Source organism: Motacilla alba, chromosome 7, assembly GCF_015832195.1.
Source record: "Motacilla alba alba isolate MOTALB_02 chromosome 7, Motacilla_alba_V1.0_pri, whole genome shotgun sequence".
Taxonomy (NCBI): Eukaryota; Metazoa; Chordata; class Aves; order Passeriformes; family Motacillidae; genus Motacilla; species Motacilla alba.
The window spans coordinates 16,485,346-16,507,418 of NC_052022.1; the positions used below are offsets into that span (position 1 = coordinate 16,485,346).

The 22,073-nt window shown below is 38.5% G+C and overlaps 1 protein-coding gene across 4 annotated transcripts in view; it reads right to left on the reverse strand.

Moving 5' to 3' along the window:
- RBMS1 (RNA binding motif single stranded interacting protein 1) overlaps positions 1-22,073 on the reverse strand; it is a 141,921-nt gene that overhangs the window by 61,053 nt on the left and 58,795 nt on the right. For all 4 annotated transcript variants that reach the window (XM_038142553.1, XM_038142554.1, XM_038142556.1 and 1 more), the window contains exon 2: positions 2,486-2,661. In XM_038142553.1, coding sequence (XP_037998481.1) covers positions 2,486-2,661 — 176 coding nt within the window. The remainder of the gene's footprint in view (positions 1-2,485; positions 2,662-22,073) is intronic.

Below are 22,073 nucleotides of genomic sequence, written 5' to 3' on the forward strand. Positions count from 1 at the left end.
GACGTTGATGTTTTTCAACCATTATTTCCTCAACCCACAGGTGTTTCTCTGTCTGGTCTGACATCAGCCAAAAGACACAAAACAAGCCAGTGACCTTTTTATGTACATCCACCAAAAGCTACTTATTGCCAATTAGCAAGATCATTTCTACAAAATGCAGAGCAGCCTTTCTATCCATTCTAATCACCAAAGACTGCAGTTGACACCCTCTTAGGATATCAAGACCCACTTTATATGGAGAAAAGAAGCTAAAATTACTCTAAAAGCCTCTCAGTAAAACCTTGGGAATGTGGAAAGAGACAAAAAAATATTTCAGAGACCTGGAGTGAACAACAGTCTCTACATTGACTTCTGTGTGTCCAAGATTCTATTTTCCATTTATTTTGTATTATCTCAGCTTAAACAATGAACATGGCAGGTTCACTTTCAAGAATATCTTGCCTTCTGCATCCTAGAAGCTTAGGCTGATTTGCAAGAAGGAAAAGGTTTGCATCTGAAACTTCCCATGGTCTACAAAAGTGGATTACTGAGCTTCGGTAAACAGGGAGAGAGCTGCCATTTCATCTTACTGCCAAATCCAGTTAGTTGCTCAGGGATTATTGCTGTCCAACCTAAAGTTTCTGGACATCTCACTTGCTTCCTCAGCAGAAATGGAGAATTTTGAGACAATCTCCTTTCCTCTTAGGTAAAATCCTTAGGAGGGAAATATCTCACAGGAATAAATGTCATAACCTTCCACGTCTGTAAATTCACATCAGAATTGATTTAATAAGTTCATGGCTGAAGTTTTTGCCTGTTCTTTATTTAAACAATTCATGCTATTCCAACTACAATTATATATTGAACAGCAACAACAAAATTGGAATCTTTGCTTATTTAAGAGGAAGGGGACCAGTTACAGCAAATTATTAAAATATTTTTTCTAGGCTGTTCATGCATCAATGACATCTGAGACTGTGCAAACCAAAATGTCTTCAGAAAGAGATTAAGGAGCTATAGTAACCACTGCACAAATAGTAGTTACTGGGGTGGCTCCAGGGCAAAATAGCCTCACAGCTCTGTCCTAACATAACATGAGTGCACAGGCCAAGGTTTCTTCACCAGTTCAAAAGACAAAAATGGGAAGGAAAAATCCATTTCTGTAAAACATGCATTTGCAACTAAAATTCAAGTTACAAGAGGTCATTGTCACATGGGGAGCTGTAAAAATGCTTAATTTATCAACAAGCCTTTTCAAAGATTGATTATCTATTCTCTTCTCTGCAAAACACAAGGATTTCATTTGCTGTTGGAGAAATGAACAAATAGAATTTTTTTCTTTAAAGATCTGAAAGCAAGCTGGTTTTATTATAATAGTAAGATGACTTCTATGTGACTACTACTCTGAAAGTCCAATTATTTTAAATTGATAAATGAAAATCTCCTCTATAAATTAGGTATCAGATTTTTTGCAATATTCAAAACCAAAGGTACTTCACATAAGCTTGGACCCAAAATTTACAGGTTTTGCTATCAATTTTTCTTACTTGTGTTGTGCTCTATTTTTCTTGTGTTGTGCTAAATCGAACATAAAATTATTTTTAAAATTTCAGCAGTAACATTAAATACAAATCTTAATAATTCTTCATCCAAAATAGACAGACTTATATGTTTTCCTACATGTAGTACTGAAAATTTAGCTGAGTACTTTTGATTTCAAAATAATCCAGAGAGTGCACTAGGAATTTCAGAAGTACTAAGACATTTTAAAAATCCTGTAAAACATCTAAGGCAGGTGATTTTAAACAGTGTATAAACAACCCAACTGCACAGTCTTTTGACACATCACCCATATCTGAAAGTAAGAGGCATGTGCTGCTGTAAAAATTCAAAAACAGAACAAATAACTCTCTTAAGCCAAAAAAAAAAAAAAATCTTAGGTTAACAACATTGCCTAAAAGCCCTCTGCTAAACCAAGTCTACCCAGAACTTCAGCCACTAGACAGGATTCTTACATGGACCAGCTATTTCTAATCTTAAAAATAACTGTGCAGCAAAGTACAGCCATAAATTAGTCTGAAACTAGGATAAGCCTTCAAATGCACATTGCAGTTTATAGTGATTCAGAACAATTATTCAAGTTTGTATCAACAGATACCTTAGCAGTGAACAGAGGAGACTCTCTATGCAGCTTCTCAATAGCAAGTTTCACATTGAAGTATTAATTTTTTCAGTGATTTCAACAGCACAATGGGTAATCACAGCTTTTACAAAAGCAGTGGGTTGCTTCAGTTCACCCCTGTATTCTCACTTGCTTTGCTTCTCCAAAGCATCAATCTTTCCTTCTGATTGCCAACAAAGTTGAAACCTGCCACCATATCACAGCATGAAGCTGTTTGTTTATGTATCTGGTTTTCTTCCCTCATAATCCAAACACTCATCTTAGCTACCTACTACAAGCTTTTACAGTACGACATTATAATTTACATTTAAACGTAGTACTTACGGTTGGCATAGTTTTACCAGGTCCTGATCAGTGGTGTTTGGAGGCAGTGCTCTGATGTAAAGGTTAGTTTTACTTAATTGATCCCATCCTGAGTTGCTGCTGCTACTACTGTTGTTATTACTGCTGGTGGTGCTGGGACTAGGAGGAGCCATTGGGTGGGCTGGTACAATGGACTGCTGCAAAGGAAAAAGCACGTTAGAGAAAAGTACAGGTAGCAAACACAGCATGCACATCAGCTCAGTCTACAGCAGCCTGGTTACCACGTGGAGCTCTATGTTCAACCTGTTCCTAATTACCCACAGATTTTAAATACAACTGCTTTCACACCACATTTGGGACAGGATTCACAGGCACATCCTAATATCTCCAACCACCACTTGATGCATGACACAGGGTCAAATTATATATAACCTCCACTGAATATTACTCAAAGGATTTTATCACACTTCATTGTGTCATATCATGTGAAAAATAATAGGAACTACTGTTCCTCTAGGTTTCAGGAGGTACATAGTTTATTCACTATGACTGTCTCACATGCCAAATTGTGGCAGACACAAAGCCCATGCCCTTTCCTTAATCTATCAAAAATACAAAAAATAATTAGAAGCCTCTTTTCTAGATCTTCTGTCTTTTAGTACATCATATAATACTGCTATTATTTTTTACAGATAGAGAAGGAGCACAAATAGCTTAAGGAAAATACTTTAAATGAATTGTGTGCCTTGTAAGAACTTTCATACTGCTGTCTGTCTCCATATTTGTGGATTACTTCACAATTGTCAAGAAGAAGGCTCTATATAATGGTAAAATATTCAAGTTTCAAAAGGAGAAAAGCACAGAAGCACTTCTACCTACTCCTCAAGGTATCTAATGCTATTGCTCCTAAAATCAGATCCCAATGGAACATAAATCATCCTAGAGGAAATCTACAGTATAGAAATTATTTACATTAAGAAAAGTATAGCAAAATACTATGAACATGTCTGTGGTGTTCTAAGAGAGGAACACTTCAAAAAATATACTAGAGAACTGAAGTTGCCTGCAAACATCTTGTGACTACACAGTTTTCACTGACAAAGTGGCTCCATGTGGCTCCTTTTCTGCAAAAGCCTGAGCTTCCACCACAAACTCATAGCAAAGAACTGCCTCGTGAATACAGAGGAAAGGCACAGGAGGGAGAAAAAATAAAATGGAATATAAAGTGAAATGTCAATGTAGACTCACTTGTTCCCACCCTAGTGCCACTCTCTTCCTTGGATTAGTAAAAACAGTTGTATGGCCACAAACTGAAGCGAAAAAATTATCTTCCCCTCTCGGGTACACCACATGTGGGCTTTGCACTATACAAAAGCTTTGGCTGTCACAAGGCAGGGAGCAGGAATGCGAAGGCAGAGAGGAAAGGATTAGAGTTTACCTCTGTTTAGAGCACTCATGAAACTACACACAAGAAAAGCCAAACTATTTTGGAGATAACCTCAAGAAATTGGAATGGAAGTGTGAGTGGGAGAACAGTACAAAGGCATGCCTTATATCAGATACTTTATGGTAATTATGTGTTTCTTTTTTGTGTTTCCCCAGGAAGGTTTTGAAATCTTCCAATTTGGCATGTTGCAAAGTTTATTATGCAGCTATAATGGCCTGGAACAGCCAACTGCAAGACTTGCTATAAAATCAACATTGATAAGCAGTAACATTGTTGCTGCCCAATTTAATTGAACTGAAAATTACAAAAAAGAATGAAATACATTCCTGATAATTTAGCATTTTAAACCTAAGTATCAATATTCATTGCCATAGGGTTAAAGATTTTTGTTTGTTTTAATAAAGATTTTTAGAAACATCAAATCTCTTCCAAAATATTTATATTTGGAATTGAAGCACTGATCTAGAATTTCTTCCAGGGAAAAAGTTTAAATGCTCCCTTCCAAGTTTGCAATGGAAACATTGACGGATTTTAACAATAGCAGCACAAGTCAGTCTGTCAGACCACTCTGCTTCCAGTAACGCCAGGCAATTATTTTTAGGGTTACAAGCAATGCAGAATGACAGAGCAACTAGTTTCAAAACATTTTCACAACAGAACAAACTTAGTCTGGCACAGTGAAATTCTCTTCAAAAAGCCTTCAGTGAAGTTCTCAAAATGCAAACAGTGATCAAATGCAAAACTGCTCTGTTTACAGTTTCAAAATGTGCACGTACAGCTGCCAGAAAACTCAACATACACATACCTGTCTTCATCAAAACTGATTTATTTCTAATTTACAATGGAAGGCTAAGAGTCTCTACTAAGTTTTTCAGTATCTTTGGTTTTGCTTTTATTTCTTACAGTGTTTTCCCCTTAAAATCTTTGTTTTTCTATGTTATGAAGAACTGGAGTTTTGTAAAATCTTGTCACCAGCTGGCCAAAGGCAGGAGAGGAAAATGTGTGTCTGTGTGTAGAGAGAGCAGGAATCCTAATTCTGTCTGTCTGTAAAACATAAACACTCCATTCTGAGAAATTTAAACTTCTATTTAAACATTAAGATGTTCTAGTGCCAGTGGTCACATTCGAACAAGATGGGAATGTAAATGGGACTATAGTTGTCTTCCTAAGTTTACAGACAGAAGGTTTTTCAGTGCTTCCAGAGAGACTCATACCTTCACAAGCCTTAAAGGCTTTACAAAACGCATGTGCTGGGTGTCCTGCAGCTCTCAAAGTCTGCAACCCAATGACAGAACAGCCATTAAAGGGACAGTGACATCTTAAAGCCATACAAATAAAACATGTTTTTTACATTAAAACTTTAATTTTAAAATCTGAATCACTTTTTCCGCTCTGTTCTTCATCAACGACTACTTATAAAAACTGAATTACAGAGGTCCCTCCGTTGTTCAAAGGGGCCTTTTTTTCCAGTTGCTCTCGCTGCAAAGGGTTGGTTGGCAGTGCCGCCGCGACGCCGTGACCGCGCTGGCGGAGCCTCCTACGCTGACAGCGCGGGCCAGGAGAAGAGTTTGTCTGCTGGCCGAGTTGCATCACCTCCCCAGACAACATCAGCCAAGCCGATAAAAGCTCTCTTCTGCCTGCACAGCTGCATCCACACCTGGGCTTTTGCCAACATATTGATGTCAGCGGGGATGTATGACTTTTTTCCACACCTCTGGCTGATACACAGTGCTTTGCTGGCAAGACATTCTGCAGAGGAGACCTGGCCAAAGTTTGGGATTGTTTGTTTAGAAACAGCTTTCACAAACCTTAACTGAGTGCTCGCTGTAAAACCTGAAATCAAATTTGAAAAGTTTTTGTTTACAAACTCTAGTTTCTGCTAAAAATTCATATCAAAAGCTGTTCCTAAGTCCTTACTGTATGGATCTCACAATAACTTGCAATATTGCAACATACACAAAAATACATTTGTTAATTTTTCTTCATAATTATTGCATTTTAAATTAAAACATAGAACTCAAGGATAGGAGGAATGAATGTAAGCAACAGAACATTATTTCTTGTGACAATATTCCTGCTCACAAGAAATACCATTGTCACACTGGTTTGCCATTTCCTCCTTAGTTTTCTCTCCAAGAGGTAATTAGGAATCTTTCTTTTTACACAGCAGTTTCCTTCCTGTCATCTTCAACAAACATCTAAGCAAAAAAGGCCAGTGACAGAATAATCAGCCCATCTGCTCTATGACCTCCCCAGCCCATTCTGGAGCCAGCTGTGAGGAGCCTGCTCTCTGAGGGACCTTCCCTCCAGCCCTCCACAGCCCCACCACAGCAATGAGAGAACCAAGGTACTTATTAGGAAAACGAAAAGCTCAGTGACTGAACAGTCCCCATGAAGTGCCTTAAAACAAGGAGAATTGTCTGCCTGTGTTTCATTCTCAATATAAACCCCAAATGGGAATAACTACAAGTACTGAAAATCAGCTGAAGAATATACTCATCTTATATGAGCCATTCCTGTCTTTCTTATAAACCATTCTATGCTTAAGGACTGAAAATAAGTCAGAGCAGGATTTTGTCTACCTAGGAACAGAAGAAACTCTTTGCTGTCAACAGATATAAAAAAAAGATATCAAACCAAAATGGAATAACCCAAAGAAATTCCTTTGACCTCAGGGTTGAGAGATACTGATCTCTGCCGCCTTCAGACACCAGAATTCCAGCAGAACTTCAAGGAGCAGAAGATAACTTGGACAATGACTCCAAGTCATTGTCCCAAAACAGAGTATGATCACTACAGTAGCACTCCATTTAAGTCCCTAACTTTGTGCAATAAAATATGCATATAAAGTTACATAACATGCTAGCATTTAATTATGAGTTTAATCACTCAGCCAAAATTCCTAATGGGAAAAGTACCATGACTTTTAACAACAAAGTTCTCACACATCTACTCTAAATTCAAACCATAAATTGCAGCCTACATTAACTATCAAATTTAGCCAGAATTGCTACTTGGATCATCTCATAGCATCAAAATCTCATCAGCAGTGTTTCCTTAGCCTTGCTCAGGTGACTAAGCTACAAGCACCTGCTTACCCAGCCTGACTTTGCCTAACCTCCCTGATTTTGAAAGCAGCACCTTCAGTAACTGGCATTGATATAAAAATTACTATACACTTTCTGTGGATGTGTGCAACAGCGAGAAGAAGTATTAAACCTGGATTTATTTTTTTGTTAAATTGGGCATTGCTTGTTTATTTATTAATCTACCTAACACTATGTTAGAGAGAGCTTTACATGTACAATGAAAGCATGGGCTCAGGAGAATAGAAGATGCCATACCTAGTGAAGCAAGACACTGCAACAGCCTAGGAAATAGGAACTCATTTGGAATTAAATCATGTCCCTAGCAGAAAGAAGAACTTCAAGTGTTTAACAGAAATGAGTGTTCATGGATGAAGACAGTTGCTTTATTACCTTTCTTTAAATAAGGAAACATTAAACCTTGATCACTTACTCTAAGCCAGCAAAGTGACAGCTGCAGCGGAGATGCCATTTTGAGTCCTGCACTATTCTGTTTCATGTTTTTCCTCATCATGTCTGAAACATTACAGCAAGCAAAACTGAATTTCTGGAGGCCTCTCCAAGTTCAATTCTCAGTGGACATGAGTCAACCAGTAGAAACTGAAAGCTTTGCTGCTGCTTTACTCACATCTCCTGCCTTAGGGTAGCTTCTCCAACTACTCTTCTTTAGTGTGTAAGCACTTGTCACAGGAAGATTCAACAACCAAATTGAAGCAGTTTCAGCTTGACACCAGTATAAAGAGAATCTGAGAAGCTCCAGACTTCTGTTGAAAATCTCCTCAGGCAGGAAAAATCCTGATACCTGCCCCCTTTTTCTTCTTTAAACCACTGACCTTAACTTCTCTGTGCATGGGTAAAAAACAGGACTACTCCAGAAAGGGCTGGTGAACTGCACAAGGCAGAAACTATGGATACTGCATTTTTTAATCAGAGTTATTTGCATACCCAGGATGCAAGCCTATTCCATCTTTGGTGGTAATAACAGGTGTTAGTCATTCAGCCACACAGAGCAGAAACAACTACTGGGAAGATGTGGGACCCTGAGGGTGGAGGCTGGCATCGAGCAAAGACTCTGCCTGTTACAAAACATCACAGGCAGACCAGCAGCACCTGGAGATCCAGCCCTGTGTTTCTCCCAGAAAAAATGCTCTAAATGTTCCCTATCTTGGTGTGAAAGAACTATGCCCAGAATACTACAGTTGGGATTACAGCAATAATGGACTGAAATAAATAGGATGAAAATTAAGTAATCAAGAAAAAAAAAACATATCACACTGAATAGAGAAGCCCCCTTGCCTTAATAGGTAAGTTTTAAGAGGAGCTTTACAAGATTAAAACTATAGGGTTATACCTTTTTTTCTTGCCTGTATGTTAAAGCCAAGTCCTATGAAAACTAAGCCAAGTCCTATGAAAAACTGTGTTTTTCTAAATACAGGCAACAGTCTTTTCCATACTAAAATGAAACAAAAGGAAACAAAATCATAGGTGGATAACATCATGAATCTATAAACATGATTAAAAAAGTTATTTTCACTGTGATTTTTTTTAGTTAACATTCTCTTTCTTCTTTGTTGTACTTTAACTAATTTGAACCAATTTGCCAGTAAGAAAAATGTTTCTGGCAAAATCCAGGGAAGCAGTTAATGCATTTTTTCTGAGCCATTTGAAGAAGCTCTTCCTTGAAATACAGAAATGTATGAATAAGTACTTCTTGCAGCTTCCTTTTTAAAATATCTTCATGAAGAATGGCTCCACTAGCAATGAAACAAGACAAAGTCCAGCACAAACCCCCAGTCATGGTTCAGATGCTCCTAACAATTTCACTTCCAGACTCACCTGATTATAACCCAAGCTCATTCCCCACTGAGCTGTTTTGCTTCCCTTCCTCAGATGGCAACATAGCAGGACTGAACCTGTTCTCACCAGAAAGCAACAATTACTAAAACCAGAAAGTATTGAAGTAAACGATTCCAGCTTGTCATACAACGTCATATTTTTATACACTGACAGGAAATGGAACCAGTATTATTTAAATTACACTTTTAAAACTTACTGCAACAGCAATCTTCTGCTAGTAATTAAAGAAATCTCAAAAATCTATCTATATATTTTCTATGAAGACACTTGAAGTGTGAGCATAATCCACATTGAAGTATATGACAAAGCCCACACTGATGCTTCTGAACAGATTTTTTTTTCCAAGAATAGGGTGTGGAGAACTTTTTATTGTTATTACTCAAGAAAAAAAGCTTTCTAACTTGGAGTTGGCAGGCAAGATGGTAACAATAAAGCAAGCAATGAGTGCAAGAAACTGCTTCTGGTTCCGGGAGCTCTTCTAGAGTCTCAGCAATAAATGAAAAAGCTTCAAAAGTTCCCAGGAACTAACTCTATTGACTTTATCCCTTGTCAGGGATTCTGCAGTGCTCCGTTGACTGATTCCTCTAGTTCAGTAACAAATAAAAAGTGCAGAATACACAAACTTAGCCACACCAAGCACAAAAGCTATCCCAAAGGAGAGCAAGGGGAGTGCTGAACTGGGCTACATCCTGTTCCTTTCCAGATGTCATGAACCCTTCCTTTCCCCTTCCACCTGCTCATCATGAATCACAGCGTCAGTCTTCCCTCTCAGTTTTATACCTGGATTTCCTGGACAATGCCCTGAAACAATACATTGGTACCATGCCCTAGCCATGACGGAATTATAGATACATATAAAGCAAAAGAAGTTTCTGAAATATGAGCAAGCAGCAATTCAACAGCTAGGCTACATTTAAAGAATCTGAAAAGAAAGTCAAGATGCTGAAGTACCCAAAGAAAGAGAGCATGGTACTAAGATCTACCAGACAGACAAAAAAGCATGTATATGTTTTTGTGGTTAGCCCTTCACTGAGCAGTAGACACAAAGGAATTCGCTGCCAACTTCCTTCTTGATTGCTTCTTCACAGGCCTATTTTCTTCAGTGAAACCAGCCAAGGCTTTTGCTCAGGATCCAGAAAGCACAGAGTACTGAATATCTAGACTATGTTGAAGTTTTTGTTCCAGCCTGAGGATTCAAATTACAATTAAAAGAAAACATATCCATTTTCAGAGAGGTGTAACTTGCCTACTGATGGCTTACGTAAGCACCTGAAAGGTAGCAAGTCCAATACGTGACACTCAATCCAAATAATAAAAAATTCCTCCCTTGCATTGCACATCTCTTGGTACATGTTAATAGCAGGGTATAAAATCTTACAACGTTCTCCACAACAGGAAACATTCAAGATACCCTTCATAGGAGAAATGCTTCACCTGAAACAGCAATTAACTTAGAATGACTCCTGGGTCATGCAGTAGTCTAGACTAGATCACAGATGGTCACATCATAGCCTGCAAATCACATACAGCTCACAAGCACTTCAACGGCAGCTCAGAGGACAGTACTCACGGAATTAAAGTAAAAAATTATTCAATAAGCTCTTCATAAGCATTAAGAGGTTCATAGTGTCCCTTTGCATTGTAAATAGGACTCTGCTTTAGCATTTATTAAACAGGAAATTCCTACTCACTACCTTCATTTAAAATCTCTTCAGATGTCAGCGCACTAAGATCTGAAATTAAATAATATTATTCTCTGACTGCACTTACAGTGTAATGGAAGAAGTGGGACTGAAATGTATGGAAAATGAGAGACATGGCTTGATCCTGGACATTTTTTGGCTCCCTTGTAGGAAAATACAAGAGAGAGGTAACCATTTCTCTAAGTAAATCCCACAAAACTAAGCTCTGGCAGTGAGACTCCTGCATAAGGCAGTTACTTCTGTTCAGAGGACAGACTTTCATTAGAAGAACGCTAATTTCCAGCTCTACTGCTGTTCAATTTCTTTGTCATTATCTCTTGTGAACTTTTACTTCCAGTGCCAACAAACAGGGCCTTGGACAATTTTCAATGTGATCAAAAATGTGCTGCTTTCAAGAGCTTCTGTTTGTGATGTTTAAAATGGATACTTTTTATGGTTGTAGGTAGCTACATTTTTAATTTCATAAAGCAGTAAATATGCCATCTCTTAACTATTAGTGACGCCATCCATCACTGCATTTTGGAGGTTAATCCTGCTAAGTCTGTATATCTCATAAAACTGGTTAAAAAGTAGCAGAGTATACATACAGACACTTTGGCTTATTCAAGAATTGCCTGAATATCTGTATTACAAAACCTGACGGTACAGCAAAAAAACAAACAAAAAAGTATGTTAAGAATGTTTGGCCATTCTTTAGTTCTTTAAAATAATAGAGAAAGAAAAGCTTTTAAAAACAAAGTTTAAAACTCTGCACAGAAGTTTCTGAAGTTTTATTTATTCTTCTTCCATATTGTATTAGACTTTAGATTTCTGATAAATCCATGCAAGTATTGTCTCTTACTTAAAAAGTGTCATCGATTTCATGATGCACACAGGAGAATTTTGCAGGTTTTTAAAAATTATTTTTATACTTCTTTGTCCTTTTTTATTATTTTCCAAACTGTTGGCTTTTCCTCCAAAAACTACAATGTCACCATTCTGCTCATCTGGCTATCCTATCCACCCTCCCTCCATAGACAGCAATTATAGGATAGGAATGGCACTGCATTGAAGATGCATGTCAAAAGAAGCATCTGCTTTTCTGGCAAACTCCACACTGTTGGTGGCATTGGAATTATTGCTATACTGTTTGTCACAGGGTTAGACCACAGATGGCTCTTTTGGCTCACATGGGATCTGCTATGTCATTTTCTGTTTATTCAAGTTAAATAAATTAAAGAACTTGTGCCTGACCGTGCATGAGGGAGTCAATTCCTATCAAAATCCCTTTGTCTATGACTGCCGATTCCTTATGGGCAACATACTGCACCCAGCCTAGCAGCAGCACTGTTCCTGTGAATCCCTCTGTTCTTTTCCAAAGAAGAGAATATATGTTCTTCCTGGTCAGGCCATTACACAAGTATTTAATAGGTAGCCCAGTCTATTCCTGCTGCTTCCTTTGACAACGTCAATGGAACAGATGAGGCAGTTGGCTCTGGCCCTTTCTTCTGCATTCCTAAATCTTCATCTCCCTGAGAGACCACACCCTCTTCACCACAGCCAGCATCTCTAGCTGTTGGAAAGGTGGCACATCAGACAAAAAAAGGGTAGAAAAAGCCACTTTTATATGACTTCATCATCAGAACTGAATCTGCATGCCCCCATGAAAAGGCTCTTCGAGCTGCACAATTTATACTTCTCAGTACAGATCACTTAAGATATTTTATCCTTCCTACTCACTTTCCAAATGTTTTTTTCCTTTTCTAAGTGTTTTCAGGCCTAACTAACATAATCAGGAAAGAACAAGCTGGTGTAGATACACTGCCTGAGTGCAACACAAAGCATACTGTAATTCTGATACCAAGAAGGTCCAATTCTGCTGCTCAGCAGCTTGTTATGTGCCTATGTCAAGTAACATTTGAACCAATATCAATGAGAACAGCATCTTGCACCACGTTCCATGGGAATAAGTGACTCTTCCATGAGCTGAAGAAAAGGAAAGCAGACTCAGAGCATCACTGTCCTTCCTAGTTACTCCACTGCAATTATTTCCATAGTCTTTCACAGTATTTGCCATGGAATTGAGGTCAGCATGACCTGTGCTGGATTGAAAGTTCCATTCATCTGTTTGTTCCTCAATTCTGAAATTTCAAGAAGTGTCCTTATGGTTTTTATATTCTGCAATATGATAAAATGCAACAGATACAAGTCATTATAATCAACACACTGAAAGAGGACACACACAACATTGCTGGTAAAGGATTAAAGCAAGTCTCAGGATATAACTAGGAAAGTACATACCAAATTCAAGAAACACTAACAGTGCTAAATTCATCAGGCTTCATACCCCACTGCCTTTTACAGTCAAGAAAAATGGAAGCATAAGATACTTTTACAATTATTTCAGCAAAGGTTGAAGTAACTATTAACTAAACTTCAGCTAGGAGTTTGTGCTAATTTGTCAAGGTATTTTGACAGTCATGGAGTCCATGTATGAGACTGTGTTGCTGCAAGTGGTGTATGTACACACACACATTATATATATTTTTTAATATTTGATATTTATACATTTATTATTATTTTTATATATCTAGTCTAACACTGAACTTGTAATTTGCTATGGGAGAGTGACCACACCTGCATAAATGTGATTCTCCTCCATGGCAAAACCACCAAACTGTACAAAAGCAGCCAGGTTTATTAAAATAGCAATACAGTTTTAAAGCATGAGCAACATCAGTAGAAACTTTTTAAACCATCAGACTCATTATGTAAGGAGTTGTCACTTTTCAGCACTTGCACATACTGGCCTGGTTTCACTCTCATCCGGTGGTTCTGCATTCATTTGCACAAGATGAAAATCTGTCCAGAAGTTTTATAAATTTCAACATTGCATAGAACTGAAGACATTGCACAGACCAGAAGACAGCAGTGTATAATGTTGGCAAAACTTCTCTATATAGGGCTTTTCTACAGAGCACCAGGAAGCAAACTCTGCTTGTCTGCGTGCTACAACATGCAAACCAATTTTCTTTGGATTGTAATGAGACTGCACGTAGCATGTATTGGACTGCAAATGACATTCCTAAAGTCTTCTAAATGACTCCCAACACTCTACATGGTTTCCTAGAATGAAACCAAGAAGCTCAAATCTCACTAGAAAATAACTGGAGTTTAACTTCACTGCTTCTAAAACATCTGCCTCCTGCATCATTTCTCATTTGGGAGGGGAGCGTGGCCTGGCTGCAGCGCCTGCAGCGAGGGTGTGACACAGCAGCAGATTTACCAAAGATTTTCATTAGTTCAACTGTATCAGTGCAGTTACATGCACAATGACACCTCCAGGACAGACAAGGTCTAATTTGTGCTCTCACCGAAGGCAATGAACACAGCAGTGCTGCAAAGTTTGCATTATATCTGGCAAAAGTGATTTAAAGTAAGAGCTGAGAAAAAGGTGTGTGCAGGCAGCACCGAGGACAACTGCTTCCAAATTTCTAGGGCCAGTGGACACCATGCTACTTTTGACATTCCTCAGAGATGATCCTGCACCATTAGAGAGCCATACTAAAGCCCACCACATCCAGTCTTTTTGGCTAAATGTTCACTACAGCATATTCAGCATAGCTGACATTAAAAGTCCGTTTTCTTCAGATGTACAGTGTAATACAGCCACACACAGGATACCCTGTGCTCTTCAGGAAAAAAGGAGTGATCTGTCATGCTTAGAACAATTTGTACAACTTTATCCCATGTAGTACATAGACATTTAACCCCATGAACAGGCACCACAGGACAAATTACAATCAGTTTAGCATGACAAAAACAGCTATGTTTAACTCTTGGGAAAGATGGAAACAAGAACAGCTCACCCAGCCAGTGAATAGTTCAGACAGATACCCAACACCACCTTTCCTGCAGCTGCTATTACTACAGAAAATGCTGCTAAGATGGTACAGACAACTCAAGACGTTCCCAGTTGATCAGGAAACACTAGCAGCAGAAAACACGGCTTGACAAACAGCAAGAAATACACAAAGTTTCTCTCATTTGTTACCCCTTTCCCCCTGAAAGTGTGTGTGTGTGTGTGTTCAAGTATACACACATAAAGCAGTTCTTTTAGATCTGTGTGTCCCATATATTCAAATCTTGAATTAAATTACAGGCTGTTTGAACACTATGGATGGATTAGGACATTACCACCTAATTTTTCTTTCTTCTGCAAGCCTTTATGAGCTTCTATCTTGAAACCATCTGCTACAAAGAATACTAGGAAAATGTTGACATTTGGACAATTTTGTCCTGGAAAAGGCAAGAAAGTAATAATTTTCATCTTTAGATAACTCCAAAATCCTAACCTACTTGGTTAGGATTGGTTTAGCTTGGTTTAGCTTCCTAGAAGTTAGAGAGAAGCATTTTCTGCTCACATTTCCCATGAGTACATCTTTTTTGTCTCCCAGTACTCAGTGGCTGTGCCCTCTTGACACATTTTTCTCTCTCGATAGACAATTTTTATGCACAAGAGTGAAAAAGGAGCATTGCTTCATTTTTAAGGAGAATTTTAGATTTTACATAATACAAAAATCACTTGCTTCATTACCAGAATGCTTGATGAAGCAATCACTTTCCCAGCATTATTTCAGGGAACTGGGACTAGGATACTCCAGAGCACAATGCTTAGTATAGTAAAAATACTATTTAATCCCATTCAGCTCGGATCAAGCAGGGTTTGTTAGAATTTGCTCAGCATCAGTCTCAACAGATCCAGGCTATTTCTAGCAAAACCATTCTGTTGTTTAATGAAAGCCAGTTTGGGCATCCATGGCCTAGAGAAGCTGATTTCAGCCCGGTTTAAAGCACAAAGTTGCTGAACATTCAAGACAATCTGTGGGTGAACTCTTTTGAATTTTAAGCCCTAGAAAATAGGAGTATGACACATTTAAATTAGAACTAGTAGAAGTAGTAAGAGAATATAACCAATAGTAAATCTAATGCTCTTTATGCAAAGTTATGAAAAATGTAAATATTTTCCTAAATGCAAGTGATCAAGGGCACACAGATGAGAAGGAGCTCTTTCGTACATTAAGGCAATTCACTACAATACCGTGAACACAACAAATGTGGGGACTTGATAAAACGTAGAAGGAGTTTGCTAAAATCAGGATAGGAAAACCCAGCACATGAAACTACTTTTATAGATCGCAATCTGCTTCTCCTTAGGAATAAGGAAAATGGTATTCCTTCAGTAGGATGAAAATCCCAAAGTTGTAAAGGTGGGCCTTTAATTAAAACTGAAGATTCATCCACAAAAATAAGAGCAAGACTTCCAAGGGCAGGTGATTTCTGGTGGAGCTTCCCAGTAGATGTCTAGCTGCACACTAGGAATTATTTGCCTGCACTGACCTTTGATGGCCTGAATGTAGCACCAGGTCAACTAAGAACAGCATGGAAAGCTGAAATCTTTCAAACATTACTGATTGGGTGTGTTAACATGGAAATTCAACTTGTGATAAAGTTGTCAAGTGGAAACAGCACTTTCTGAGATATCTAGGATGTGCAGATAGAGAAAAGAGCGGTACAGGGATGTCAAAAAGGGTAGTCAGAGCTGCTGGTCTGATAAAATAGCTTTGGTGCAGTACCAAATAAAGAACAAAGATGGCTTCGCAGGTCTTGCTAGCAGCTCAGCTTTCAAGTCAGCCTTTCCCTCAGTTTGGCTGAAAAGATCCAAGTGCAACGGAGGCAATTGTGGGGCCACAGACCAAGATGGCAGTTCAAGAAATAGCTTAGGCTGGCATTACTCCAAAAAGCAGCATCCTTGCCCCTATGGCTGCTCACTCTTCCTCCTTGCTCATCAAAAGAACAAGGAGAATTAAAAAACAATTAAAAAAAAAAAAGAAAAAGGAAGTCAAACTGCTTCATTTACCAATGGTGCTGACTCATGAAAGCGGTAACAAAACAGCATTAGGCAGTCAAACAATTCGGAACTAAACCAACATTGGTTTTTCATACACAAAGTAAGAGAACTACAGCAAACACACGTGGTACCTTTGGCTAACTGAGTCTTACAAGAAAGGCAAAAAGCAGCATGCACAAACTGGTCTACTAAAAGTAAGTGAAATTCTCTGTACATACCACAGGCAGCAATGCTGCTCTGGCCTTAGGGTCAGATTTTCCTTACAGCCTTATGTGAAACAAACCCAGGTGGGTCTTTTCTCATTCTTTAAAGGATGATGTTTTGGTAGATGCTTATCACTTATTAGATCCAATACTTTCTGACTGCTGACTTTTTACAAATGACAATCTTGTCCAAAATCCTTGTGCATGCAATTCAAAAGAAACCCACGCTGTATTACTTTATCATTTTCTGTTCTTCTTCATAGCTGTAATTTATATTGAATCATACAAACAGAAGAGTTGTTTTAAGTCATTTCCACAGCCCTCATCCATTTTTCTCCCATATTGTCTTGTAATTTAAAATTTCACTCTTGATTTGAACCAAGAGACAAAACTTCTTTTCTTTTGCAAACTACTGTTCTAACTCATACAGCTTTTTAACTCAGATTTTGAATCTGAGAGAAAAGTGATTTGAAATGGTTAAGAATATCATTCAGATGTCAGAAAATCAAGCCGCCACACGATATGACGTATTCTAAAATTAAAATGTTTGTGACTTCACAGTGTATGATAATGAACAATCCCTTTTACACCCAGAAACTTAGTTCTGAAGATCAGTTACAAAGATTTAGCAGCTGTATGCTAAGCAAATGCGGGATGCCATTCCTTGGTGCATCCAAATAGCTGCTGGGGAAATGTCTGACTGCACAATGAATCATTGTCAATTCTGAAATGAAAAACACAAGAATTAGATAACACCTAGGAAAGCTTCCAGATGTACTACTAATACAACATTAATAATATATGAGAAATTCAGCTGCCAGGCAGAACTGGTCGTGGCAGTGCAGGTAGCAGTCTGACTCGGGCGTGTGAGCAGCTACAGCTACAAGCAAAGATGATCCAAGGAGCGCTCAAAGCAGCCACCAAAGGGTTCAGAAGTCCCTGCAGCCAGCAGGCCACGCATCAGCACAGCTGGCACAACAGCTGCAGCACCTATGGGAGACAGCCTCCACCTCTGGGTGGTGAAGGGACATGTGGTTTGAACCATGTCTGGTGCTATGTATGGATAGATGACAAACATAAGTCAGGAATAAACTAGTTCATTTGGGCACAGAGCCAAACTCATCCACAATTTTAACAGTCATGCTCTTACCCTTGGTACCAGAATTCAGCTGAGGAATCATACCTCTGAACACACCAGAAAGTCATAGATGAAGGAAAATGCTTCTAATAGGTACATCTGCAATTGGTAATTAACTTTAAAATGCTGTAGTGAAAGTGAATCTGCCCAGCCATTGGTGAACTTTTTAAGATAAATTAATCACTTGCCTCTGTTTACTGCACAACCCCAGTGCTTAGCAACTGCTTTCAGGTTTGTCTTACACTGTGGACAATTTAAAGGAATCACATTTTCAGTAAGTACATTCAGCTGTACTTTTCTTAGCAGTAATTCTACCTTTGTAGCTTATCCATCTGCACAGTTGGATATTTAATACTAATAATCTTGTACGCCAGCATTGGTTCACTACAAAAGTCACCATAAATTGAATGATGGTGTACTGTATTTCCTTTAAAAAACAACAGCAACGACAAAAACCTAAAAACAAACAAACAAAAACCCCCAAATATTTGAATTTTGAATTTATGCAATTTAATTTAATTTCAAATTTTAAATGGGACAACATGATAATGGAGTAAGGACTTCCCAGTTTAAAACAAAAAAAAAAAAAAGGGGAAATAACCCTAAACCCTAAGGAAGTTCATTTCATAGGAAAGACAAGGACATAAAACCACTAAAGATATGTATATTAAATTTCTGTAAAATCTTAGCCCCTGAACTTCAGGGAGTTATTCCTGTTTTCAGTAATATTTTCATGGATGACTGCCTTTCTGCCCAACAAACATCTGCTTAGAAATAAACTTACCTATTGCTAACAGTAAACCAACCTTCAAAAACTAGAGTTCTACATAATTTCAACAGCCCAGTTTATTGCCAAAATGAACTTTGCCATTGCTAAATATCTGGAAATAGCAATAATAGTGTTCAGATGAATATTCTCATAGACCATAAACAAACTACTTGCACAGTATGTGACAGGCAGAATTTGAACACAGTTCTATCATTCCAAATAATCTGCTCTGTCCTTAGCCTCAGGGAACAGACAAACATAGACTTCTATGTAGGTATGTGTGCATGTGTATATAAATAATTTTTTTTAAGACATTTAGTCCTAATTGCTGTAGTATCTGAACCACTGGTAGGTGGTAGTATATTTCTGTACAAAATCTGAGATGTAGGAAGCTAATACTAACAAGTACCTTTTGAAGAGTCAAACCATAACAATTTAGTTAAGATTATCCAAAATATCAGTGACAGAACCATTTTGAACTTCAGGTCACCATCTTAATCCTTATGAATAACCTTTATAGGTGTGGCTGACCTGGGACTTCTACTATTACCCAGGACAATAACACAACACAGCACTTATTTCAGGGAATGAAGAAGGTGGAAATGGATTCAGTCATTTTGAAAGAGGGTCAGCAGAGAAGTGTCACACCAAAATAATGTCTTTTGACAGCAGGATAAGACACACAGATAGGCTAGATGTTTCTTTACATCATCTAATACACTGAAATCCAACCCCCACATTAATAATACTAAAACAATAATAAAGCAGCAACAGAAAGTGTAAACCAGAAAGCACCAAATTGCCAGGAGCCTCAGAGCAGGGAATTCCCAACAATTTACCAGAATACACAAAGAACAGTCACATGAAAATCCAGAGTGCCTTTTACAATGACTGCAGCCCTTAGTGACTGAGACCATGACACTCCACACCTGAGAGATCTAAGAACATTATGTTTGCTGGCAATCTGACAAAGTCTGCTTCCAAAGTTAACATGATTTTGTCACTACAGCAATTAAAATATTGACCTAATGCTGAAACAATTACTTCCTTAACCATCACCATCTTGCATTAGCCTCCACAGCATTGTAGAATATTGTATCTGAGAATGGGGACAGCTCTTAGAGCACTTTAAAAAAAAACCTAAAAAACCCCTGCATTCTTCTACTGGTGCCACAGTGTGCCCTGGGTATCACTAGCACCTTTAAACAGTTGAAATTCTATATACTGAATTACATCTTAGTATTCTTCACCATTAAAATTACTGAAGATTTCAAATGTATTCTATAGCTCCTCAGTACTGCAGGATATAAATGTTTCTCTCATCTCAAAAAATGTCCCTAATTCTGGAATATATCCATGTATATGTATGCATTGAAGGCATTGATATCCTAAGACTATAAAGAAATATTATAATTTATATTTTTGTTTAAGTGAAACACTTTTCTTAAACCTCAGTTTTGATAAGTGTTTCTCACAAGTAGCATTCAGAGATGTATCTCCTGGAATGCTACATAAAAGCCAAAAACATATTCCTGTTTCAAAGGTTAGTAATAAACAATCATATTTAATACCGGTCTCAAATGTTTTTTCCCAAATTACACAGAAGTATTTTTAAATAAGCACAAGTACTACCATAATAAGGAACATGCAAACCAAACAGATTGGGTGGACTAATATTAAAGCAATTTAAATACCATTTGATTCTGAATGAGAGTTTAACACTAACCCCATGATATACCAACTACTCAACTCAGGTTTCTCATAGGGGAAATTCAGAAGTATTCTAGTTCTCTGTCTCAATAAGCACTTTTTGATGTCAGCAGTCTCACCCCATGCAGTGGCACCACCAGCTATGTAAATATGCGCTGGCATAAGCAAGAGTCTTAAAATTCAGACCCACAATTTTAAACTCTTCTTGAACTTATCTGGAAGACAGACCACTAAACACTTCAAAGGATCTTGTCTGCTGGTGGTTGCTTTCACACAGACAGAAATCCATGGAACCGTGTGCCGGCTCTGCCAAAGCCCAGGTTTATCCAGCGGGGCTGCTGCTTTCCCGGGCTTCCAGGAGGCAAGCACCTGGCCAGGGCATGGCACACCCACCGTGTCCCTCCTCTCCCTCAGCACAGCCACAGGGGGCCGAGTTAACACAGACTTGTACTGTATGTTACTTCTACACTACATACTTCAAAGAGTTTCATGTTGTAATAGGTTATTTAAAACCTTGGCTAAGCGATTAGCTAAGCTAAGTTAGAACAACACACATGCATGTGGCAATACAAACAGTTCCAAATGGGTCACCGTGGCCGTGCTCAAAGGTGGGCACACAGGTGACACACACCTGCCAGTCACCTGCAGCAGCTGGAGTGACAGGGTCTCCCCCACACCCATATTAGCCCACCGAAATATCTGCGGCACAACTGTTTAAAGTAATATTAGCAAATTGTACACATAGGCAGAACAGAAACAAAAACACCACAGGACTTGAAATTCCTTCATAATTTCATGCATGGGATCTCCTTTGCAACACACCAACCATCTCTTTAGTGCTCAGCTAAAGAGCTCTCCAAAGCCCGGGCAGCATTGCACCTGGGGATGCTCAAGAGACATCACTGCTTCCAAAGCAGGAAAAAACAGCCTACAGTCTTGAAAGAGGCATCACCAAGTTACAAAATGAAAAGCAATATCTACCCCTTACCCCCTTCAAGTGGGTTAAGTACAAATAAAATACAGAGAAATACAGAGCCTTAGATCAGAGTCTCTTCTCCGAGCACAACTTGAGGTGACAGGGCTGGACAATAACCAGTCTCCCTGAGAAGACTGGAGGTTGGCTGCCACATGCCTGCATATAAGGTAAAGGAAACTTCCAGCTCCTGTACTACTGTATTGTTCGGGTTTTTTTAATTTCTCTGTTTTAAGAATTCTGTATTTTTATTTGTGGACTTGTTAACAAGGGTCTGCATTTGATTTTACCCCTGCCTGCCTGGTGTTTGGAGTGATTTTGGATTGTTGCAGTGGCACAAGCACAACCTGATAAATTTTCTGTGGGTCAAGTAAAACTTAAAGCAGGAATGTGAATCACCTCAGAGTAGCCAAGAATCTATGAACACTGCTTCAGATTTTCAAAGATAACTGGATAATCCTTCACCACGTTGCAGCAGCCTTCCTGGGAGCTGGTAAGACCACAGGCATGAGAAGTGCCCTGTGGTGACAAAAATCATGAGAAAAGCTCCCTTGTAATGCTCATCCAAACTCCCACCTGAATCATCTGAATCCTTCGATTTCACTGCTGAAGCACAGTAAAAATGGAAGTGCCATACACATTCCTTGAATATCCTAAAGGACTGAATTCTAACATTGTTATGCTGTAGTACCCAAATGACAGAATATACAAGCTGTAGTTAACCAAAGGACTCATGTTTCCACTTTTCTGAACAAAGCACCATATGGTAGAGGAGATTCTGACCTGAGAAAACAATAGAAGGTAAGGAAAGAAATAAATCCCCTTCTCATCTA